The sequence below is a fragment of the Syngnathus leptorhynchus genome, chromosome 4, assembly GCF_054491065.1.
Source record: "Syngnathus leptorhynchus isolate UIUO chromosome 4, UIUO_Slep, whole genome shotgun sequence".
NCBI classification, from domain to species: Eukaryota; Metazoa; Chordata; class Actinopteri; order Syngnathiformes; family Syngnathidae; genus Syngnathus; species Syngnathus leptorhynchus.
In genome coordinates this window covers 15,695,333-15,720,416 of record NC_141198.1, presented here as the reverse complement: position 1 = coordinate 15,720,416, position 25,084 = coordinate 15,695,333, and the positions used below count along the sequence as shown (strand labels likewise).

The 25,084-nt window shown below is 44.2% G+C and overlaps 2 protein-coding genes across 2 annotated transcripts; one reads left to right on the top strand and one right to left on the bottom strand.

The window, feature by feature from the left end:
* Positions 1-22: 22 nt before the first annotated feature.
* LOC147058431 (putative phospholipid-transporting ATPase IM) lies at positions 23-14,419 on the bottom strand. The gene is made up of 29 exons (XM_085909171.1): positions 13,327-14,419; positions 12,920-13,166; positions 9,184-9,296; positions 9,028-9,086; positions 8,243-8,356; positions 8,050-8,148; positions 7,505-7,566; positions 7,071-7,143; positions 6,928-6,998; positions 6,755-6,837; positions 6,522-6,680; positions 6,342-6,430; positions 6,035-6,228; positions 5,695-5,903; positions 5,564-5,607; positions 5,332-5,497; positions 5,056-5,244; positions 4,705-4,820; positions 4,457-4,621; positions 4,277-4,388; positions 3,907-4,012; positions 3,686-3,827; positions 3,265-3,448; positions 2,942-3,165; positions 2,454-2,537; positions 2,112-2,357; positions 1,896-2,034; positions 1,648-1,778; positions 23-1,350 (listed from the first exon to the last, which is right to left on the bottom strand). Exons 3-29 carry the CDS (start codon positions 9,224-9,226, stop codon positions 1,021-1,023), a joined length of 3,633 nt encoding a protein of 1,210 aa, XP_085765297.1. The 5' UTR covers positions 9,227-9,296; positions 12,920-13,166; positions 13,327-14,419; the 3' UTR covers positions 23-1,020.
* Positions 14,259-24,998, top strand: dmrt1 (doublesex and mab-3 related transcription factor 1). The gene is made up of 5 exons (XM_085909346.1): positions 14,259-14,526; positions 14,599-14,773; positions 16,124-16,248; positions 18,028-18,187; positions 24,626-24,998. The coding sequence occupies exons 1-5, from the start codon at positions 14,344-14,346 to the stop codon at positions 24,739-24,741; spliced, it is 759 nt and encodes a 252-aa protein (XP_085765472.1). The 5' UTR covers positions 14,259-14,343; the 3' UTR covers positions 24,742-24,998.
* The last annotated feature ends 86 nt before the right edge of the window (positions 24,999-25,084 follow it).

The window sequence follows — 25,084 nt, the reverse complement described above, 5'->3', positions numbered from 1 at the left end:
TCACTTTATGAAGACGACCAAAAAAAAAAAAACACTTTTTATTCTTATTCATGTATTACTATGTTGCAGTGACGCTTGGTGTAAAAAAAAAAAAACATACAAAACATAGTTTTAAAAAATCCACAGAAATGCACATATATAATGATCAAGCATTGTCATGCTAAATGAAGGCACAGATAAATACAAAGTGGTATAAAAGCAGTATTTTGTGATTATTGCATACTCGATTGTATTCTATATAAAATGACTAATTAGTTACATTCAGTACATGCATTTTTTTTTATGTTTGCTTCACGCTGATTTTCCAGTACAAGAAAGAAGGACCGGGCTTAAACAATAATTTGTATCGATTAATCATTTCTATGAGAATTGGAGGCAAAATGGAGTAGTGCACGACTTAGATGCAGCCAGGAGAGGCGCTGGTGAGTTACTGTCAACTAGTTTGTGACAAAGAACTTCACGTGCAATGATGGCATGGAAAAAGGAGTACTGACCAAGTCGAATAACATTAAACTAACGTGCGTATTACTACTTTCATCCAATAAATTTTTTTAACCTTCACAATATTTCTTTTAATAGATTAGCGTTTTTTGTCATCACGTATGGTCGACTGATTGGTCACATCAGGTAGTGCCAGTTATCTCCAATAAAATTCCCTTTTTCATGATGCCAAAACAACCCCCCCCCCCCAAAAAAAAAAAAACATACAAAATTTCAATCATAAATCAGCGGATGAGATATAAGCCATTATGACAACGGGTTGTACAATGTTTCAGCGGTATCACACGACCGCAAAGTCCTCCATTTAGTTTTGGTGAATCTTCTTCACAAGTATCTTACAAACACAGATGTAGAAAAGTACAAAATGCTTTTAAGGCAACATATGGTCCGGAACCCAATTACCCCTAACCCTGCCATTCATACTTGCACTCCCAGGGCTAAAAAAGTTTGTAAACATGAAGACACTTTGTCCTCTTTAAATATTCCTGCTTCCATCTTGTCTTAGGAGCTCACCAGTGGTTAAAGAGCGGCGTCGCTGATGGTCCTGTACATTTGCAGCGAGGTCGTCTCCACCTCCTGGGCGTCGACGTACTGCGCGCGCTCGGCCGGGCTGTACCCGGCCGAGCGGCCCATTGGGCTGAAGCCTGAAGTGGCGCGGCCCGTGTGGGCGAACCCCGACGAGCGAGGCGGGGCGGGTCGCCGCAGGAAGCGACCCGACGTTACCAGGTCGCCGTAGCCCTGCGCGTGCGAGAAAGCGTAGCCGGAGCGGCGGGAGCTGGTGCGGCGGATTCTGGCTCGGCGAGGAAGTGGGGGAGGTGATGCTTTGGCCTGGCGGACCTTGAACATGACCTAGGAAGAATGTTGGACACGTGAATCCAAAACATTGCTGATAAAAGGTGCGCGGCGTACCGAGCTGAATCACGACGCTTCGACCATTCAACTGCAGCCAAGCGCGAATCCTTGATGACCAAATTTGCTTCTTTTATGAAGGCACATTTTCATACTCACATTTATTTCTTTTTTGTCATCTTCTACTAAAGCCTCTTGAATGTTTTTTTTTTTTTTTTGTGTCATCATAGACGATATTTCCCACAACCAGATCATCACAGTTTTAAAACAATACATTTAGCAAGGATCCATTTTTACCTTGTCATTGATGGTGGGACGGAGGAGGATCAGTAGGACGCGATAGGTGACTACAGGAAGCGTGCACAAAATGGAGGTGAGCACGATGGTCAGCCAGATGTTGGGCTGGCTCAGGGAGTTCCTCGCCGTGCCTACACACATCGTACGCCACACGTTCACATCGCTTGCGATTGGCCTCGTCAAAGTTGGAATCGGATTCAAACGCAATTATTGATGATTGATCACTGGATAGCCATTTTGGGCCATACCTATGAAGGGGAACGCTGAGGGCAGCACGAGGAACAGGCCGTTGCTGTACATGGTGAAGGTGACGGCGAAATACATGACCAGGCTGCCCACGACAAAGACGGTGTTGACTGCCGTCCAGTAGGACATCTCCAAACCCAGCTAGGCACGCACACACACGCGTAGAGCGTAAGATGGGTAGTTGCCTTGAAAAAAAAGAAGGCTGAAAAACTTGTTACCTGGATGGTGACAGCGAACAGAAGGCAGGTCTGCGTGAGGACAGCAAAGGACTGGTAGTCGGCCACGTCCCGGCCGTCGGTGCGAGCCGCCTGACTGACGGCGCCGTAGGGGATGAAGAAGAGCACCAGGGAGCTGTAGCAACTGTGCAAGGCACACTTGAAGAAGGCCGTCTTGCTGAAGTACAGGTTGAGTTGGCCCGGCACATACAGCTGAGGGTGCTGGAAGCTCCACGCGTCGTTCACGTCCTTTATTCAACGAGCGTAAGGCGATTTTCAAATCATTTCTTGGCGTACCGAAGAAATTGCGGGGGCTCGCTTGACGACTTTGAGATTATCGTTTACCTGATCAAAGAGGCTCATTCCCAGCACGGGCAACGCTGTGTACACCAGATTGTATAGCGTAATGAACAATTCATCATACACTGTCTGAAAGGTAAAAGTCACATCAATTTAAATGTCAAGAAAATAGTAAGACGTTAAAAATCGAAAATACAATACATTTCCAAGAAAGGAGAGAAAATGTCATTTAGATTTGAAGCAGTTATGAATGAGTTTATGAAGTTAAAGAATACAGAAAATTGCAATAATACTAAATAAAACACATTAAATAAAAAACAATTACAGTAAAATATGAGTGATTAATTAAAACCTAAATCAAAATGACACAAAAATGAAGATTAAAAGTGAACTGATACTAAAAAATAATGAGATTATTTACAATTTCAAAGAAAGCATTCATGTGGATAGGGATAAATAATTAAAAAGCTCGAATGGCTTCAATAATCGTCCACGAGGGCGGCGAAAGCCAATTCACTGCCCTCGATTCTCACCTGCGCCGAAAAGCCGCAGAAGAAGGCGTACCAGAAGTGGACAAAGGTAAAGGTGAAGTTTTTGTAGAAGAAGTAGCGTAGAAACTTGCACATGCGCAGGTAGGACCAGCGGCCGTGCACCAGCAGGAGGCGCTGCAGGAAGCGAAACTGGGCGAAGGAGTAGTCGCTGGACAGCACCGCCTGCATGCCCTCCTGGCCCGAGATACCCACACCGATGTGCGCCGCTAGAGGGCAGCACCGACAACACGTTTGAAAACTTTTGAATAATCACGGCCAATAAAAACGGCAAGTCGGTTGAAATCAAACTTGAAGATTCAGCTTACCTTTGATCATGCTGACGTCGTTGGCGCCGTCGCCGATGGCCAGCGTGACGGCGCGTTTGTACGTCTTGACCAGTTCCACCACTTGGGCTTTCTGCAGCGGCGTGACACGGCAGCAGATCACCGCTTTGCACATGCACGCCGTGCGCAGGAAGTCCAGTTCCATGCTGCGTTCCAACGCGTATGCCTGCCACAACAAAAAACAAACACCAATGTAACTCTCGACTCGGGCCCAACCCATATGGAATTTCTTTTTGGCTGACGTTGATAACCATAATTGACATCAGAACATTTTCTTTTCTTTACAGGTTGTGATGTGTTAATAAGTAAAAAAATAAAGCAACATTGACATTCCACAAAAAGGAGTTAAGAGCTCATTTAAAAGCCAGCAAGCTAATAAAAAAAAAAGTTTCATGGGCTGTACCAGACTGTGTCCGTTGATGACAAGGCCATACTCGCCGTTCACCGCTTCATCCGCGAGGACCTTCACACTTTTACCCAGAGTCCTCTCTGGCAAAAATGTGCAATCCTCAGTGGCACCTGGTTTCATGGACTTCTGCGCATTCCTGGCACATGTGCAAGAATAAATTAAGGAAAAACCACAATTAAAAATGGTAGGAACAAAAAAAAATCGTCAATAGCTACCTGAGCTCCTGCCTCACATCCTCCGGCGAGTTGCCAGAAATGACAAAGACGTCGTTCATCTCCTCACGTAGCAGGTTGCACGAGTAGCCAATGTTTTCTGCTGTTTCTGCAATAGAAACATTCTCAGAGGGTGGAAAATAATGAATGAAACGAAATCAACTGACACACACACACACAAAAAAAGAATCAAAATGAATATCACAACTAAAGAAATTCTGGAAACAATATAAAACTTATAACTCTAAAAGGTCAAGGCAGATCAATTTGAAATAAAACAAGGCAAAAAAAATGTTTTTTTCAAATTAAAAGCAGAAAGAAAAGCAACAATTGAAAACCAGTTAGCTATTACATGTATTTAAAACTTGAATACCTTGCTTGTCGCCAGTAAGAACCCAAATTTTGATGTCGGCTTTGGACAGCTGCTCGATGGTCTGCGCTACTCCGTCCTGCAGCTTGTCTTCGATCGCCGTCGCCCCTAGCAACTGGACGGGCATACGTGACAGCTTACCACATCGGCTTCAACTTGGCGCAACTTGCCCGGGCCGCCTACCAGCAGGTCGGTCTCGATCTCCTCGTACAGCTGCTCCAGTTTGTCCTCGCGCCCTTCCAGCGCCGTGCTGGCTTCGTGGTGGCGCTGTTGCCACTGGAGGAAAAAGTCCTCGTCCAGGTCTTTGTAGGCCAGCGCCAGGGTCCGCAGGCCTTCGCCTGCAAACTCCTGCAGAGGGAAGGCAAGAAGGTCAATCGCGTGCGTGCGGACGGGCGGCCGGGTTTCCCGTAAAGCGTGGGACGTGCTCTCACGTTGAGGTGCTCTGTGGTGACGTTTGTCAGTTTAGCGCAGGAGCTGTGCAGCCTCTCGCAGATGATGGTGTCGGCTCCTTTGCAGTACAGTGACAGCTTACCTTCGGGGCTGCGAACTGGTTTGAAGATGATGGAGACAAGGGAATAAAATAAAGAAATCAAATATAATCAAATATTTTTCTCCATTTTAGTTTCCGTGAAGCACCATTCATGTATTTTCTCCCTGAATATTGGCCTTTGCGTTTCTTTCGGCTTACATAACATGACTCGTGGCTTTTACTAGCTACCCAGTGACGCCTCCCATCAGACATACTTCAAAAACGGCACAGTGCAATTTCCCCGCTTGTTTACCGATGACGGACATCCTCTTGCGGACGTTGTTGAAATCCAGGATGGCCAAGAGTTTATAAGTGCACTGCTCTCCCATTTCCACAATGGAGATGCTGTCGGGCGTCCGCGAACGGAAGACAAAGCCGAAATTCCTGGCGGCTGTGACCAGAGCGCCCTCGTCAGGAGACTGAGCCTGGTACGAGAGCTCCCCTGCAGGTGGGAAATTTTGTTTGTTGTTTTTTTTGGGGGGGATTCAGTAAACGAAATAAATAACCGTGCCTCGCAAAATGAGCTCACCTTCTTTCTTTTCCTCCGCCATGACGGTGTGGCAGAGCGCGAGCAGTCGGAAGAAGGCGTGGACCTCGGGGATCTCCAGCTTGACGTCCTCCACCAGCGCGTGATCGTGGAAGGTGAAGCGAGGGTCCGCCAGCGGGTTGAAGGAAAAATCCACCTTCTCGGTGTGCTGCTCACACGTACAGCATGAGAGTGGCATTTAAAAAAAAAAAAAAATTGACCTTTCAAATCTCACCTCATTAATTTCAAGTCTCTGGCCCATGTAGTCAAAGACATCGCCTGTGAAGGAACACCAGCGCACCACAAATGTAAATGCCACGACGTTTACCACCATATCGTTTTTTCCAAAAAGTCAAGTTTGCTCACCGTACGTCTTCCCGTTGATGGAGCACTTGTTGAAGGTCATGATATTTTGCGTCAGCGTGCCAGTCTTGTCGCTGAACACGTACTTGATTTGACCCAGCTCCTCGTTTAGCGTGGTGGTGCGCGCCACGGCGGGGGTGTCGCTGCGAGAGTGGTACATCTTCCGGTCCCAGTCGATGTAGAAACTGTTGCCCAGGCGGATGAACTCCACACTGGGGGGGGGGAACGATTTTCTTGGGCTCAGTGCAACTCAGAGGCTACATTCAAAAAACGTACGTGGTCGGTGCCCCCAAAATAGCGGTCGGCCGAGATACCCGATCAGAGTTAAGCACTTGGTCCTCACCTGACATAAAGAGAAATGGGCACCACCGTGTTGAGGATGATGACATAGGACCAGAAGGTGAGAAAGGAGGAGAAGGCGGCATCGTGGCCGTTCTGCCTGGGCAGGAAGACGGTGAAGGCAGAGCCCTCGCCCAGCTCCCAGCAGTAGTTCCCGATGGCAAGGACGGTACACATGAACGCCAGGAAGCCAAAGATCTGCACGCAGGAACATTGAGGGAGGGAGGGGGGGGGGGCGGTGCAAATTGTGTCAAGGACGCCGAAGGGCCTGCTGATGAATCGGTCGGGCCAGATCAAAGAAATGTGCTCACAAACAGAACGAGGACGTTCATCAGACGGTCCACGCTGGTCCTCTTGAAAGTGCTTTTGCCGCAGTTCTGCATCAGTTTGGTTTCTGGACCTAGCATGAAAAAAAAAAAAAAAAAAGGAGATAAAAGCTGGCTTCGAGTGAGAGATGATGACGTTCCTTCCGAGAAGAAGAGTCACACCACCTGCAAAGAGCACCAGTCCGAAGCACCACTCGGTGTTCCTCAGGGTGCAGCCCCGCAACAGGATCTTTTCGTTGTCCAGAGCATACTTCTGCCCCGCGAAGGCCAGCGTCCCCGTGAAGCGGTCCAGCCGGTTGTTGGGAGGCTCGCAGAGGACTTCGCCTTTGTGACACAAACGTAACAAAGGTTTCAGACAAATACCAACGATGTTCACTTTTTTTTTTTGTGCGTCTTACCATTGAAGTCTGCCAGCTTGCTGACATCATCACCGAGGTCCCCGGTCACCGTCAGGGCCTGGCGTACCTTCAAGTTGGTCTCGCTGAGGGAAAGGAGAAAAATGTTGGGCCAAAACAAAAAAATGGCCGGTCGTTGGCCTGTACCAGGACCAGAACCGGGACCAGGGGTTTACCCGTCTAGCTCTGCTGTCTCGATGTAGACTAGGTTGAGCGGTTCACTGCTGGACAGCAGGAGGAGGTCAGCCTAAGAGACAGTTGTAAAGGTAAGTTGTAAAGTTGTAAATATATTTTGGACATGTGTCAATCAAAGCCTCACTGTGACAAACTGGTTGTTTTCCAGCTTGATGATGTCTCCCACGTGAATGTCCATCCACTTCTCGCTGCTCAGTCTGGTGGGGTTAGAAACAGGATGTGAAGTTTGATGACAAAAAGAAACGCGGCGTTTGTATTTCAGGAAATCAACCCAACCCAAATATGGGCGTTGGGTCGCGGTAGCTGCATTGCCCACAGGAAGTTTCCGGAGTGTTTCCTGCTGTAACTCGGTTGCGAGGCTGAGCGACTTTGCTTGAGCTCATTTCAATATCAGACAAACTGTGACGAGTAAGCAGCGCAACCCACTCGAAACACTCAAGCCCCCCCACCCCCACTCCAAAGTAGCCACAGGAATGACATTGTTTTTTTTTTGTGTTTTTTTTCAAATCCCGTTGACCTGTAAATCCATGTAAAAACAATCTAAATCAAAATACGTACTTTTCATCGATGAGGACTTGGACTTTTCTGTTGTTGACTTGATTGTCATTCCGGTGGCGATTCTAGAAGCACAATAAAAAAGTTTGATTATTTACCCGCTTTTCCGCATTCACTCAGTAGTCCTTAAGTCTCTCTGTCTACCTGAGTTTATGTTTAAGCCATGACATCATCTTAGCTCCTTTCATTGTTTCTGGAATTCCTTTAAAGGTCATCAGTGTATCTTTCATAAGATCTCTCTGAGTGTATCTCACAAAGGGAAGCGGTTGCGTGATGTAAGATCGTCACAAAAAAAGGAGGAACGAGCGTTTTTTTTTTTGGGAACTCGTGGTGACGCAGCTGGCCGCTTGAAGGGAATTCGGACCGCTCCCACGCACATTTACCGTGAGTCAAATAAAATAAATACCTATCTGACATGTTGAGTTCAAATATGGTTATCAATGATGATGATTTATTTTATCTACTGTATGCTTGTTATTGTTTGCATCATTTTTTTGGATTGTACGTTTTTGAACGAATGTATCCCGAGAGGTGGGCGTGGCGCTTACGATGTCATCAGTGGCATCCTTGGCAGCGGTGACGGACAGCACCAGCGCCAAAGGCACTACGGTGGTGAACCAGGACAGCGACGAGATCTCGGGAATCAACTGACGGACAAGAGAGAAAGTGAAACCCTGCTCAAGTCCCCGCGCGGTCAAAATCAATGTGAATTTTAAATCGGACAAAAGAATTGGACGGCACCTGGAGCACCAGCAGGAACAGAAAGTAGGCGTTAGCGATCCTCTGGAACTGCTCAAAGAGATTGAGAGGGAGGAAGGTGAAGAAGTTGTATTTGGATGTCTTGATGGCGTTCGTCTGTAGGGGCAAGGTACACCGCAGGGTTAGCGTTGTTAACGGAAGCTAACAAAATAGCTAAAAACATTCAGAAATGCAAATGCTTAGAAAAATAAAAGCCTGAAACTACTAGCAACGTTAAAGCAAAAACGTCCTTTGTTTTTTTTTTTTGTCTTCATTAATTAAATTCATACTTCGGCTTTTGGAGTTTATTTTTAACGTATTAATTTGGGAAGGGAGTTCAATGAGTCATTTGAGAATTGTTCATTTTAAATGTATTTATTGTATTTATTTATTTTAAAACGAATAAAAAAACAAGTTTAAATGAACCATTTTCATCCAAATAAAATGGACAAAAAAAAAAAAAAGTGCTCTAAAAACGGACTGAAATTAAACAAGGAAACACAAAGAGAATTCCCATTAAAAATACAACATGATCTCTGTCACCGTGACTTTTTGGAGACGGGATTATTTTTGTTTTATTTCTACTGCCTGGGTGTTTTGTGTGCGTGTGTAGAATCATAGCGCAAACATTGAAACTAGCGTAGACGGTCAGCGGCAGGGATCAGCAGCTGGACACTAACCATGGGGTCATGGTCCTTGGTGTTTTGGCACAAGTTTCGGGGGCGGGGCGAATCAAAATCAAAACATACTCATCTCTAGATGTTGGAACACAACTGATTGACACTCACGGCATATTTAAATGAGAGGTTGTATTCCCGGTCGTTGGCCCTGAGTTTTCTCTCCAGCTCTGACATGAAAGAAAAAGACAGCAAGAAATTAAATTCAATCAATTGGATAAAAAAAAAAAACTGTTCATAAAAAAAAAAAAGTTTCATCGAGCTTACCTCGCTCTTTCTTCCTGGCACAACTGAGGCCAAAGAACGACATCTTGACTTCCTCTTTGCTATCTGTCCATCACCATCTTCATCACCCTCCTCCTCCTCCTCATAGATATTGTCTGAGGAGAAGCGACAACGGTTTAGTTTCGTTTCCGCCCCTTCCAGTTGATGTTTACTAATGAACCGAATCTGTGAAAGTCTTATCTTAAGGCACCACAGTCTTGACCTCACAATGTCTCTGAGGCACATTTATAACGGCACTAATTAATACATTGCGTTCTTTGGCATTTTCTCACTTGATAGCATCTGTGATACACAATCTTTCTCTTTTTTTTTTTTGCATTTCATAACTGCCTGGTAATGATCCGAGTATGTGTGTGTGTGTGTGTGTGTGTGTAAGACAAGCACATGGGGCCATGCTGAGTAAACACGTCCCACATGAAATGTAATTAGGAAAGTGCTAAGGAGCAAAGGAGGAAGTCAACATTGCTTCTTGCAGTTTTCACCTCGTGCGTTAAGTTTCATCAAATTGGGCTGGGCTATATTTGCATCCGGCACTATCGCCGATTTGTCAAGAAAAATAGTATGCACAGAAATCCAAAAAATGTGTGCAGTGAAACGCAGACTTAGTCCGTTAGCTTGATGTATTTTTGGCACAGTTTGCCAGATCATACCTGAACAAACTTTAGGGAACACGTCATTCTAGACAGCTGCAAATTTATTTTCATTCTGCCCCTCACCGGTGTGCCCGACTGACTTCAAAATAAAACAGTCTTCTTTTTTGCAAGTTACGTCAGGGGTCGAATCATTCTTGTAAAAATCACAAGCTGATTCCGTTTCGACCGCCCTTCAAGCGTTTGGTCACCAAGGTGATGTCAGCGCTATAAATAGCCGCCACATGTGTTAGTCCAGGAATTTGGATGGGAACTCAACGCACTTTTGAAGACGGCGTGTTTGGGTCCTTTAACAGAACACACACAGCGCATGAATCTCCCCTACACATTCCCAAGACAAACAGTCACTCGCTGTTCACTCACTAAACTAAACCGCCCAGTTTATTTTCCACCGTGACGCAAGACCGACAGGAAGGAGACTTTTAAACTCAGCTCGCCATCATGTCCAAAGTTTAGTGAGGTCGTTTTAGTCCAATCGATAGTTTCATTGTTTTTTTGTTGGATTCAAAACATTTTGGGGTTTACGAGTAAAGGGACTGAAACAAAAAAGCTGCTCAGCGTCATTGAGATGAATGTGAGAGGTGATGCTGGTGCAAAAGGCAACAGTATCCCAGTGTCACATTCACCTGTAACCGGCTGAAGGGTTCAAAGGTCGAGCGGCATGAATGGCTGTCTTGTCCGCTGAATTCATCTCTACTTTGGATGTTGAACACTGCGTCCATTGTCAGAAAATAGTGCTCACTTGATGCACCTTGTGCGTGTACAAGCACGAGTAGGCCAGTACTGTCTCAGAACTTTTGTGTATTCAGCTTTTTAAAATCAAAATAGATCATCAAAGGCGTTCCAGAGAAAAGGCAATATTCAGAAGAGCACACCTATTTTTTTTCCTGGCCTTTTTTGAGCTTTTATGCACTCGAGTAGCATTTTAGACATTTTACGTTACGGAAAGTAAGAGTAGAACACCATCTGATTAGTTTGCTTTTGAGTTTGTTAGCTTAAAGGCAACACTGAAGCTGGAAATGATGGTGTGATTTTTTTTTGTGAGGGGTTGGGCTTTGTTATGGGAATTTAAAAAAAAAAACGTTTTGAAAAAGAAAACATTTCCTGTTTTGACTAGATTGTTGAGGTGAGCCTAACCTCAGAGCACCACCTTCCTTTGACGACTCATTCTGAGAAACTGCCTGTGGTATTCTTCCATTCAGTGGTCAGATAAGGGAGAAAGAAGTTGAAGTTCCTCCGTCGTGTCTAATAGCAAGCGGCTTCTTTCGGAGAGAAGAAAGGAGAACGTTTATGCTTCCAGGAAAGGCTTGTACTGTCGTCCTTTGATGAAACCAACTCCCGTTTTGGTTTTTGAGGAATGATCCAGGACCTTCCCAGGCCAGCTTTTGTAACGCAAGGCTTTATCAGAGGCTCCTCGTTTTATCAAAGTCGCAAGCTAATAATAACAGCAAGTCAGCAAACGCAGCGTCTGAGAATTATTCCACCTGCTCAAGAGCAATCCGGGCGGGTTTAGGCTTTACGCCCACATCTGGCAACCAGAAATCCAATTTGGACATGTCGCAATCTTGCATTTATCTGCAGCAGTTTGGCCTTTTCCACAAACTAAAGATGTGTTTTGTATGCATCGAAGAAAATGTAGGGACTTCTTAGACAACCTGAGATACTCTCGTTCCAATTTTAGCATCTGTGTTATACAGTATACATTTGAAGGACTATTTCGAGCAGGGAAGTCCAAACATGTAGAGACAAAAGGAAGGAAATTGGAGGAAATTGGCTTGTGTTTTGAAAACACACTTAAAGTAGTTCAATCTGCTGTGGGTCAACAATTAGCTAGCAGTTGAAGAGATTTCAATACAGGAAAAAAAAAACAACTGTTATGTAACAAAATGTTTCGTAAAATCTCTTTTTTTAATAGAAAAAAATCTGAGATTTGTCTGCATCAGTGACAATCTTTGTTTTTGTAACATCAAAGTCAGATATAGTTCTTCCTTGAACCTAACAAAATGGTTCGGAGAATTTCGAGTGATCAATGAACCAAACGTAAGCAAACGTGAGCGCGATTTTGTAAAGATTTAAAACAAATAAGTCTTCAACAGATAAAATATCTTGGGTTTTTTTGTGTTTAGGGAAACATCAGCAATTTTCTTAGACTAACCTAACCTTCGCTAATTTACAGTTTTCAACAAACCTAACGTAAACATCAAAGACGGTCAGAAGATTCCGTAAACCTAACGTGCATGTTTTTCTAAGTATTTAAGACAAATTAAGAGTCTCCAACATATTACGTGTTTTTATACTTTACGACTAACGTTGACCGGAAACTCAGGAAAACGCTGCACAAAGAGACATGAACAATCATGCTCTGAATAATTCACCTGACACCTAAGGGCTCCTCTCATCTTACCCAATTAAACCCCTGACCTTTTAATTGACCTCTACGAATGAATAATAACATTCATTGATTGATAGGAGATCAAATGAAGGCCCATTTACAAACCTTTTAAGGTCAATGACAGACTATTAGGATGGAATTATGGAAACGAACAGACCGATTTTAGATTGAATTTGCTATAGCAATGAAGACATTTTTCTTTTTTTTAATCTACACACTGTCAAGATTTTGATTTTAATTTCTACTGTTAGGGACCACTATATCGTGATTTTATATTTTCTTTTGAGTTTGAATACTTCACGTCTAAAACAAAAAGTTCAATAAAAAAAAAAATGATGTCAAATTAAGCGCAATTAGTTGAGGTTTTTGTTCTCAATTGGACATAACGTGTAATGGCCTCTGAAACTATCATTTAATACTTTACCTTGTCATTTTTAATGTGCCACGTGAAAAGATGATGTGAATTAAGTTAAATAAAGGTAACTGCACGTATCACAAAACCACTCAAGCACTTTCTCTTTAGCCGTGGATAGAAATCTGACAGTTTTCGCCGTTAAAGAAAAGAGAAGCTAAGCTAGGCCAACTTCTTCTTTCCTCACTTCACAAACTTAATGTCTAAAAAATACATACAATAGCCCGCTCACAGAGAATGAGGGGCAGGGGGGGGGCAACTTACCTTGACTCCGGAGCCGACGAGTGAGTCCAGTTACTGGGGATGAAAGGAAAAGACGCCCTCTCGCTCCGAGTAGGCACAAACGATAGAATAATATTTTTCTTACCGCTACTCTTCGACGTCCACCAGACATCCCTCCTCTCCGTGTTAAGCCCTCCTCTGTTTCCTCTCTTGTCGCCTCCCTCCATTGCCGAGTCTGCGTTGGCTGAGTGTGGGGCGCACTTCGAGGCGTGGCTCAACGTGCGCTGGACTGAAACGTCACACGGACCCCAAAGGGCCTTCTTTTTAACTTTTTTTTTTTAATTGAACAATTCCCAAAATGATGCGTCATCTCATGTTGGTTTTTGTTTTAAACTCTATTCACAATCAAAAATTATAAACTATCGACTGACCAAAATTCAAATACCAACCTTAACCATATGGGGAGTGCGCCACTTGCTGGCGACAAATAGTACTGTAGCTACCCAGCACTTCAATAAGCTCCGCCCCCATTGCCTGAGAGGTGAAATTTGAATTCATTTTTTGATGTTTTAAAGTGTTAAAAATATAAACGCGTCGCAATAAAATGGACACGATTACAAATGCTAAAAAATATTTGACAAAAAAAGAATTTTAAAGAAAAAAGAAGGCTATTATATCTGTGAGTCAAACGCCCCCATTCACGTTGTTTTGAAGCTTTATAATTCAACTTTAAATTGACTGACACAAATAAATGTTTTTTTTACCGGAGATCTTTTTTTTCTGTACTATTTCTAAAATCAAAATGTTAAATCAGTACATTATTTTCACAAATACTGGTATTCCTACTTGAGTGTGAGTTGCTACTTTTCCACCTTTGTTGAGATGAAAACACTGGAAACAATATTAGATCCTTATTTTCCATACTTTGCAGATCTCTACATATATCAAATCAATACTGTACTTTTGTTTGAACGCCTGAAGGCTAATGGGCTTAGTGCAGGGGTGTCAAACTATTTTTTTTCACGGGCCGCTTTGTGGTCATAGGAGGTCCATTATGACTGTCAAAACAAATAAATGTATGAGCACCTCATATTATATACAGTAAAAGCTACAAAAAAATTGTCAAATAACTCATTTTCAAATCAGACGAGTTAAATATAAAAAAAAAGATATTATAAAAGTGAAGACAATTTGCAATTCTAGTAATGACACATGAATTTGATGCACAATTTGTCTTTGCGGGCCACATAAAATGATGCGGCGGGCCGTATCTAGCTCCCAGGCCTTGAGTTTGACACCTGTGGTTTCGCGCAACATAACTTCCTCCCACTTGTGTAGAATAACTCCACCCTTGGTTGGGAAAACAAAAGTTCCTGTAGGACGGAGGAGGGCCAGTGTCCTCTCATCCGCCCCGTGGTAATCTCCGGCACAACCGGTAACTTTTCATTTGCGAGCACGCCCGGGCCATGAGCAAGCGGCCTCCATCCTCGTCGTCATCGACGCAGCGGCGCGGACCCAAGTGCGCCCACTGTCGCAATCACGGCTTGGTGTCGCAACTGAAGGGCCACAAGCGCTTCTGCCTGTGGAAGGATTGCCGATGTGAAAGGTGCAAGCTCATAATGGAGAGGCAGAGGATCATGGCGGCTCAGGTAAATGTACATCCATCCACCTGGTAACAATGTCTGAAGCTTCACCTGCGAGTCATTTGTTGTTTTTTTCAGGTTGCCTTGAGGAGAGCGCAGGCTGAGGACGAGGAGCTGGGCATCTGCAACCTGGTAAAGCAGGCCAGCACGGCGTTTGTGGTGAAAAGTAAAGAAGAGCCCCGCCGCCCGTCGGCGGCCCAAGGACGACCCCTGACACTGGCCAGCCATTCTTCTTCTCTGCTGTCTGCCGAAGGTAAGGCGACAATCATCATAAAACATTTATGAACTGCGCAGGCAATATTTTGGAGATATTCGATGTGTCAAAGATCTACGGCTAATTTTAAAGAGGACATGATATGAAAAATGAACTGAGGGTCCGCAGTTCTCGTACTTGACGTTGCGATGCTGTGATGTCATCACAAGTGTGAAACTTGACTTATTCCTCTAACAGTTCAGAGGTCACGGGTTGAACTCCGGCCTCTGGCTTTCCACTGTGGAGCTCGAGTGTTCTACTCATGTGGGTTTGCTCGAAAATGGCTGTTGCTTTCAATTTTTCCTGACCTATTTTTAAAAGACCAAATATTTAACCAGACGAAATTCACGTATATTCATCAGAAGACCGTGCGCGGAAGGTTTGGGCAAATAGGGCACGATGTTATTCGAGAGAAAAAAAAAACAGGTTCATTGATCCAGCTAGCAAGCAGTTATCAGATGTATATCACGTTATTACATATTTGGCAACTTTATCAAACAGCTTGTCCTTGGCCGAGGTACATTCGTCATTACGACAAACCTCGTGATAGGTACGGCGTGTAATAAGTGTCATGGAAAGCTTCTGCGTGGGAAAAGGTTGGAGACCCGCTTGTTGATACAGTGTTCGCTCTGGTATCTGAGAGCACAATTTTAGGAGGCGGACCCCATGACAGGTCAAGGCCGCAAGAGCGGGAACAAAAAGGAGGTGAGCACGCAGCGGTCCTGCCGTGTCGAGTGATGTGCCGACGTTTACGAATGATGTCGTATGTTGGATGAGAGAACAATGTGGTCTTGACGATAAGGCAAAAAAAAGTGTGATGAGAATAGGAGGAAAGTCACTTGCTCCACCAGCGAGCGCACAAGTGGCCTTTAGAGGGCGCTGTTGACTTTGGCGAGGGAGACGAGACAAAAACCCTTCGATAATTTGTCACTTTATAGAATTATAAAGTTTATAAAAAAATAAACAATTTGTGATTGTTATTCACAAATAACGCAATATGTAATGCAAACGTATTAGTACGACGTTAATTATAATAGTAATACGGCAAAAAATAAGAAAGCGTCTTGGTGGGTCCAAGGTTGTCCCCAATTAAATGGTTGATGTCATCCAAACATTTAAGTATATTTTGTATGATCAATATCTAACCTTATAATTTTGTTATTTGCTATTTTGTATTTTTATATATCAGTTATTTAGCATTTATTTTCAAACTTTTTATTATTTATCATTTTCCTAAGGAAAAAAAAATCTTTCCCATAGTGCCGAGCTCTGGTTGCTGTCTATTCCTGCTCCTAGCTGTAGAGGACGCCTGGGAGCAAAGACTGACAGGGGGTGTGTTGTGTTTGTCAGGTGCGGGAAGTCGTTCCAGCTGGGCGCAAGGTGACGTTCAAGCTGAGCTGCAGTTGGGGACCTCCTCCCTTAACATGTACCAGCCCCCCTGCTACAACCACCTGTACCACTATCAACCTCACCAGGTGACAACCAATGGGAATAATCCTTTCTGTAACCTCGATTAGAAGACTTTATGGACCTCGGTTCTATTGCTGTACACTTGTTATATTGTTTAATTTTAACCTTTATTTTATTAATAGTTTTTTTAAATGTTTTTTCACAATTACGATTTTTTTTTTACGGTATCGGAGAATTTGATCATGTACCAGCCGATACCAATACCAATTCTAGTGGGTAGTTTTTTTGTTTTATATTTACCAAACTGATGCTTGTTGTGATGCAATTTTATTTGAGTACAATCTCAAATGTTTTGTCGTAATTCAAAGCAAAAAAAACAATTGAAACAATTTCTGAAACCAATTTTAAGGAGAAAAAATATTACAGGCTCAGTCGGCCTGATGAAACCTCACTCGGCCTTACTTTAGCGTCAATGTATCTCCGCGGCGTCGACCGTAATGAGCTTTCCGAATTGAGCAATCGGGAATGAGGCGTTTTAGTTTTCATGATAAATGTTAGTCAGCCCCACCCTGAGTAGCAACACGACGCGTCGGGGTCACTCACCACGTGCTAGGCGGCCCAGGCCGAATTGCAAAGGTTAATGGTATTGTCTGTCGGCGCGGGAACAAACGGCTTCGCCTCAGCGCGCAGAGGCTGAAAGCCGGCGCATTAATGCTAATCAGTTAGCACTCCTTAGCATAATTTAGCCATCCCGCTCAATGATTGATGGTATTTTTAGCCAAGCTGTCATCTCCAGCTTATTCAAATTCAGACGGAGGCTTGATTGTCTTTGCGTCAAAGTGAAGGTGCCTCAGACACACACGACACTTGTATACAGTCTATTTTCATATTTCACGTTTGTCACTCACTCAAACTCGTCGCACCTATTGTCCATCCAAAATGTTATTGATAAATGTTTAATGAAGGTGACAAATGACTTCATATAAAGTCTTTGACTTCTTTAAAGTCATCCATTTGACTTCCTTAAAACTCCAATCTTTAAAACTGCTTTAATGAAGAGGTGTTTTAAAAAGCTACTTTTTAACTTTTTATAATCTTACAACACGGCAACATTTTTCTGATAATGTCCTGATTTTAAAAGGAGCGCATTTCTTTGCGGAAACATTTTGTCGTTTATCGTGTGAGGCATCTAAAAAAAACGGTGCTGTGCTGCACACTCACTGGTGCTTGGCTGCCATGCAGGTGGCTGATGGGAAATCAAATAAGGGTGCAGACGCGAGATGGGGCCTGATAACAAAGTCAAGACCTCTCAGGGAGGTGCAAGCCCCCAAAACTAACACACACACACACAGTGGCCAATCTTCCCTGGATCTGTTCTCCGAATTGGAAAACATCTAATTTACTGAAGAAAAGTAGTTAAGATTGGAGTCAAAGGTGTAAAATGTGTTGATATTTTGAGTTCGTATCAAAGCAGACAAACTTCTGATTGACTTCAGAATGCAAATACAAAGTAATAATATTATTATGAGGACCATCTTGGTTTGCTGTCCCTCCAAGACAAGCGACCCCAGCAATCCCCCCCACCCGTCCAATCTATGTTGTATTTTTCAGAGCCTAATACAAGAGCTGAGTGTCGCTTAAATAACAGTTTATAAAGCTGTCAGCGAGCTGATGGTGTGGACAAGGCGGCTGACGTATTGCTATTGGCGCTGACAGGAATCACATTCCATAAAAAGTGAAATTGAAAAAGCGGCCTACGCCAGCGAGTCGACGCCTCGTTGCAAAAGTTTGCCGTGCGCTGCCGAAGACTCTGACCAGTTTTTTTTTTTTTTTTAACCGGACAGGTGCCCCATGGAGACGGCGGCCATATGTCGGGCTGGAACGTGACCCCGCAGTGCCACCACATGCAACCTTACTACTCTGCGGCTACTTACCTGCCGCAGGGGTTGGGCACTTCCTACTACAGCTTGGAGGACAACAACTGCTCCGAGGTCATCGGCGCCGGTGAGTGACCTATGACAAGCACACACACTTTTGTGGAAGTGGCCCTGAATTAAAAAAAAAAAAAAAGAACACTACTGTGATGTATACCGTAACTTCCCATAAGACTGTTCAAAATGTGTCACAAAATATAAAAATATATTTTTTTATTCTTCTCAAAATTTGTCATTCAAATCTGAGCCCCCATGACATCACATTTCCTGGAGAAGTCTTAAATGTGCAAAAAAAACCTCGAGCTATGAAAGTTGTATCAATGCAAATTGTTACACTTCCGATACTGCCGCCAAACTTTTCCTTCATTTCACAGAGCAAAGCACCAAGCAGGGTTTTAAGACCCCCGTATATCTTTTGTATTTGTTTTGGACTTTCACCTGTCTGTTTCCTGTGAGGGTCCCCCCTCGCCTCATCCCCTCGTTACCCGAGGCTTTACGCTCCATTACAGGACCACTACCGCCTTCCCCGCGGGTGGTCCCACATTTGCTAGCAGCCACCCCAGTTGTTCCCACCGTTTTCTTCCCTCTTACCTAACAGGAAATAGCTGCCACAACATTGGGTACACCTGCGCTAACTAATAATATCCATCAGCATGACATTTAGTAGGCGTGTCTATTATGAGCAGCCAGCTAGCTCATCTGGCGTTTTGGGAGCTAGCGGCCATTTTCTAGGGTTCCATCTGATGCGCACGGATCCCGCACCTTATCACACGGTTGGTCCGCATCCAGCACTTGTGCAACATTCCTTACGCTCGCCTGAGCTTTCTGCGAGCAAGTCCCGGACTGTGCGGCCTTGAATCGGGGCCAAGAGGACTCGCTAATCTTATCCAACCCATAAATCATTCAGCAGTGTAATAGGTCCGCAGGTGTGGTATCATCAACATTGATACATTTTCATATAACTAGCCTTTTGTTTTTAAAAAAAAAAGCCTCCTCTGTGGAATACCATGATGTCACAGAGGTGTCAAGGTCAGACTCATCTGTAATCTTATTTGAATTGAGGCAAAAACCGATCCCGCCATTTTGTCCTTCGAGGCCCAGAATTCCCAGTCAGGAAACTCCCCATGTCCACCCTTTCCTTATTACGTTGAAGGCCGTGTGAAAGTGTGCGATATCCTGCTTCACTGGATTCTTTGTAAAAGGCACAAAAGGACAAATGGCAGATTTTATTATTATTTTTTTTTTTATCAGCTTCATTCTTGAAGAATCTCTGTATGTTGTCGTCACTTCAATGTGCCCGACCTGAACGCTTAAACTGCTCGAATAGAAGTGTGCTTTTACTTTGGTGACCCAAACAAAGCGGTCCAAATGTGGACCAGCCAGAACCAGGAACTAGCGGGAGGCACCTTGCACCTGCCAAACTGCGCCGCGGCAGATTTATCGAGGCTTCCGAGGCGAGGGCTAATCACTTGGCCAAATACAGAGATCCAAATAACCTTCAGGAGAACCGACGCTGTCCTTTCCCCCGCCTCCCTCGGAATACCCCCCCCACACCAACGCCCCCCGCAGTCCCCGCTGTCTCCGCAAAATTGCCTTCTGGAGTTAGTGAGCGGGAACAGTTAAGATTTACAAACAATGATGAAGCTTGTCATGCGTCTTTCTCCATCCGTCACGGCGGGCCGGGCGGCGCTGCCGGGGAGAGCCGTGGCGGTGTTCTTCATAAAAGCCAGCTCCGTGTGAAATACGTGCCCCCCCGGCCCGCCCGTTTACTGCGCCGCGCTCGTCAGCAGCCCCGCCGCCGTAAATCGCAGAGCGGGGAGGTGACAGCGCAGTCCATCAAGCCTCCGCCCCCTTCCGCCCCACCACCTCCATGTACACACACACACACACACACAGTCAGAATGTTTGTCCACACATACACGGATCCACCGCAGAGGGTGTTGGGGTGGGGGGCGGGCAGCTTGCTTCATGTTCCTTCTTGCCCCCCGTCCTTGTGGAGACTTTGTAAAGTTAGCCAGCTCAACTTTTTGGGATCAATTGCAGTTTGAAAGCAAAGATTCAAACTAAACTCTGTACGGCCGCGTCGATATAAGCATTGGTTATACGGGTGTCAGGAGCGATAGCATTTAAATGCAAATTACAGACACGCCGATCGATAGAGCCGACCCGCCAAGCTCTACAAATCCATAACTATCTTTCCGAGATGATTTTCAATGGATTTTAGCCGGCTTCACTGTACAACCGCGCCTGTTACCGTACTTTGGCCTCAATGGCATCTGGATTGAAGCTATTGTTAGGCCCTGGCATGTGTACGTGTCAAAAGGTTGCAGGATCTCTGTGTGAAATGTTGCAGGATCTCTGTGTGAAATTAGCTCCAGGGCTTGCTTTGTGAGCTGTGAATAAGAGTCAGAGAGAATATTTCGGTTTCCGCCGGGGCCAGTCGTAACCCTCGGGGGAGCTTCGGGTTGTCTTTGCCACCGTGCTGTGCTTCTGAGTGCTAAATACAAGTGTAATTGTGTGTTGTAATGGCTTGTACGACAACATCATTAACAGCAGCCTGCGGGCACTGTTAGGCATTTAATGGCTGCCGTGCGCTTTATGTGTTGGTCCGCAGTGCGACCAAAACGCTAAACCACTGACGACAGTGAACGCCAGATTATAGGATAGGTAAAAATTCTCTGTAGCTTCTAAAAAAGACAAATTTAAACCAGAATCTAAAAGCAAAACGATGAACCAGACGACATAATTTCATCCAACTTAAGTCCACTAGCTTAATGCTACCGATAGCAAAACACTTGATGGGCTAAAGGTGACTAGCATAGACTTTAAGCAACTTCAATTTAACACACGGAACATACAAACAGCACAGAAAATATTCACAAGCAATAAATGTAATATTTTTCCATCAATCGATACGATCGTTCATCATAAATGAGCGACTGAACGTGATTTTGAGGCGTTATCGTTGAGTAAATATCAATTGAGGTCCTCCATATTTATTCCGCTCTCTTGCATGTGTCCTTTACTTTGGCATTTTTTTTCTTGCGCTGTCTGTTTGCCCTCAATGAATGTTTTGTTTAAAACGCAAAGCGGCAAATATTGATCAGCCACCTCAGCTCATTAAGGCGTATCCTTCAGGTTTACAAAGACGGACAGGCCATTTTGTGAGGTGACGGGGCACGCAAGAGCCCCAATGGAGATTGAACATAGTGCAAAGTGGACGGCCGTCCCCCCCCCCCCTTCCCCTCCCTGCCGCTCGTCTTGCAGCGAGGACAGATTGGTTAACAATACGGGGGCAGAGGGTCCTCACTGCTTAATTAGCCTCTGACCCCGACACTGATGCCTTCTGTCAGTCGGAGTGTAATGGCCGCCCGGGACCCAGACTCGGCAACGTTACGGTCGGTATCCTCGATGCTCGTTGGGTCTGAAATTTTTCGCATAATTCTCGTGTTGTTTCTGTTTTCACCTGATTGTTTTTCATTTTTCCTTTTCGTAAATATTGCGGTCGTCTGATTTGATGGTTGATTCGGTGCTTGATTGTCAAGCGTCACATCTTTTTGCGATTTCTTTTTATCTGGTTGTTTCATTCTCGATTCAAAGTGGTGAAGAAAAAGTCTCGACGGAATGGATGGACAAAAAAGTCGGGGTGAAGGTTCGCCGTGTGAACATCATTCGAAGTGGCGTGAGCCGCCATGTTTAAAGGCCGTCTGCCTGGCTGCCCTTTGACTGAGTTTTCCAGATCATTAAGTTGCGCTGAGCCGGCTGATGACGACGAACCATACACACACACACACACATGCACACACACACACACTCGCACACAAAAGCACAAAAGTGTCCAGGGACATTTTGAGCTCGTATCATTTTAATGAGAGCCATTTCATCCCAAGCTAACCTTGTCATGTGACAGGCTACTTTTCATTCTGAAGATTGAATTGCTGTTGCCGCGCTAACGGCTCGTGCTAAGTGTGAGCGTGGCCCCGAACTACAGCGACTCTTCATTTCCTTTGATAGTTTGTGTTGGACTTTTTCCATTGACTTTGGACAATGTTGAAACATATTCTCAAAGGTTCTGAGGACATTTCTGATTTGACGATGTCCTGTTTGGTACTATTATTGTTTTGTTAGCGCTGTTTTTAACATGTTCACAGATGGTGGAAACGTTTGCTTGATTTGTTTTGACAGTGAATGGTTTGCAGTAGAGACACCTACAGGGCTGGAGTGGAATTGCAACAACCTGAACTTTAGCCTTTATGAACCTAGCCTTTTTTTTCCGACAAGCTTGTCTTTCCTGAGCTTCCTTCCTGTCTTCTTTCGCTCCGTTGCACTTTCCATCTTTGCTTGAGTCACTTGAACCTGCCTTTTGTGCCTTCCTTATCTCCTTACCAGCTCTGAACCGATTTTCTTCCTACATTCCTTCCTAGGTAGAAACGTCATAGTGATAAATTGCCACCCATGGGAAAAGCTGTATTGCGCAAGATGTTATACTTCTTAAGCACTTGCACTTATCAAATAAATATAATCCAACACTTTTTTTTAATTTTATTTCCAGAAGCTTTTGTGATCTGCATTTTATGACATTGTGATGTCGATTTGCTGAATTGTTCAACCCTATTTCAAATCTACTCCCGCTCAAATGTACATTTTAAGAGTTACACAAAGGAGAGAGGATTTTGCTGTTAGAGGTGGCGACAAGTGGGCGGTATGTTTGCTTGAGCATGATCTCATGCTCACCCCTATAACGCGGCGCAATGCGCATGCCGGCAGAGCGACTCCGACTATCTTGACAGCCAAGCGAGAGATGACGCTGTCCCGTGAGGGCTTTTGTTGCTCAGCGTGACGGGCAACCATTGCACTTTGATGCACTCCCACACTCTCTTTAGCCAGCACGATGGGAGGTTGCCGACGCCCACTTTTGTCCCGTCTCACAAAAAAAAAAAAAAAAAAAAAAAGAAAGAAAAGAGAGCCTTCTATTGTTCGGCCCCTGAGGGACGGCCATCGAGGCAAAAGTTCACGTTTGCTTATTCCCAGCAGCACGAACATTTTCAACACCAACTGCCACTAAAGTCACAGTAAGCCAAAGAAGAAGCAAAATAGGCTTGTTGATGCTCACGACACAAAAATCTTGTGATGCTTGCTTTCATTAGCATTAGCTCCTGCTGTTTTTCATTGTCATCTTTTTGTGTGAGTGTCATTTTCCCGTACTTAACATTCCATTTTTACTTTCTTGGCTTTCAGGTATATAAATATAGGATTAACTGTTTAAATTTGTCATTTTCCCTCCCTCAAGTAATTACCCAAATGAAGTCAAATGGCCGTCACTAATTAATAATAATTGAGTAGCAGCTACATGGGGCTAATTGAAAGTGAATTAGACGGCAAACATGTGGGCCGCGTCCTCATTTAACATCACCCAGCACCTTTAATTATACACACACACACACACACACACACACACACACACACACACACACACACACACACACACACACACACACACACAGTCGGAGGCTTTAATGGCGTACAAGCACAGCACAGCGGCTGCACCTCGCAACACAAACATCCCTTTTAATGATGAAGGTGCCCGTTTGAAAGTGGTGACAAAGTGCAGATGGGCAAAACAAAAAAAGTGGGCGTCTCAAACCAATCAGGAAGTTAATGAGGAGAGAAATGACCTCACAACACAACAGGGAGGAGGACGGCAGGGAGGGAGCGCCGGCCAATCGCATCGAAGGAAGCCGGGAAACTCGGAACGCTGATGTAAATGCAAAGACGCCTTTAATATTGTAACACTCAAATTGAAATTTTAACGGCTTTACCTATTTATTTCAAAAAATTACTTTTTTAGTCTTTTTTTTTGGTCGACTTTTTCAAGTTGAGCCTGGCGAACAATTGGATCTTTGAAAATTGTTATATATAAATACAAAAAAGTCTCTCTAGCGCCCCCTACTAATGTTCAACATGTATATATTCTTTCCCCTACTTGGAAACTTAAATTTAAAACCCCAGCCCAACTTTAAGACCTTAATTTGAAATCTAAACCTTAAAAAAAAACTACTTTGAATGCCGACTTTAATAGCCTAACCCGAATTTGAAACCCAAATTCTACTTTGGAGCCGGACTTGAGGGCTTGTGGGAAGGGCCGGATACATTTTTTAGGGTCGACTGTAAGAAAAATAGAGTTGGGTAGGTTGCATCTGGCACTTCTGAATTCATACTGCGATTATACAGTAAATTGTGACCACCATATTCTGATCTGTGCGTATAATGTATTGTCATTGTAAAAGCTGTGATTAATTGCGCTGCGTTCAGGAACCAGTGCCAACGCAGCACAGGGGCTTATTGAATAAGTCTTTTGTCGCCATTTTGTCTTCCCCCCACCCCTCACACGTGCGCACAGATTAGAATTCGTCTTCTGATGTTTCGTGTACTTTTTGTCTTCTCCCGCGGTGTTTTTGTGTTCCATTTGTATGTTTTAATCTTGTCTGTCTCGTTTTTGCACGTGCAGCCATATCGGACAGCGGCGAGGGCGGCGCCCCGGACTCGATGGCCTTCCGTGACTTCGCCGACATCAAGCTGGAGCAGGATGACGGACGCAACGGTTCCGAAGATGTGGGCGAATGAACGGCGAGCTTCGGTTTTTGCACGACAAGCGACACTTTTAACCAACAAACTTACTCCACTAATCATTCAAATCAACAGCTAACCGATTTTTCACAACATAAAGTCAATTTTATAGAATAATACATGTTTGATTATTTTATTCATCAACAAGAAATGACATTTTATTTCATTAAGTGTTTCTGAAATATTTTTCCGATAATTGTTGATTTCACATGATTTTTTCATGACCCTAATAAAGATTCCTTGATGAAACTGCGTCCAACGCCCATCCCAAGTGTTTTTCTTAAAAAAAAAAAAACACCCAAAAATTTGAATGACTTACTCCAAAACTAAATTGGCAGCC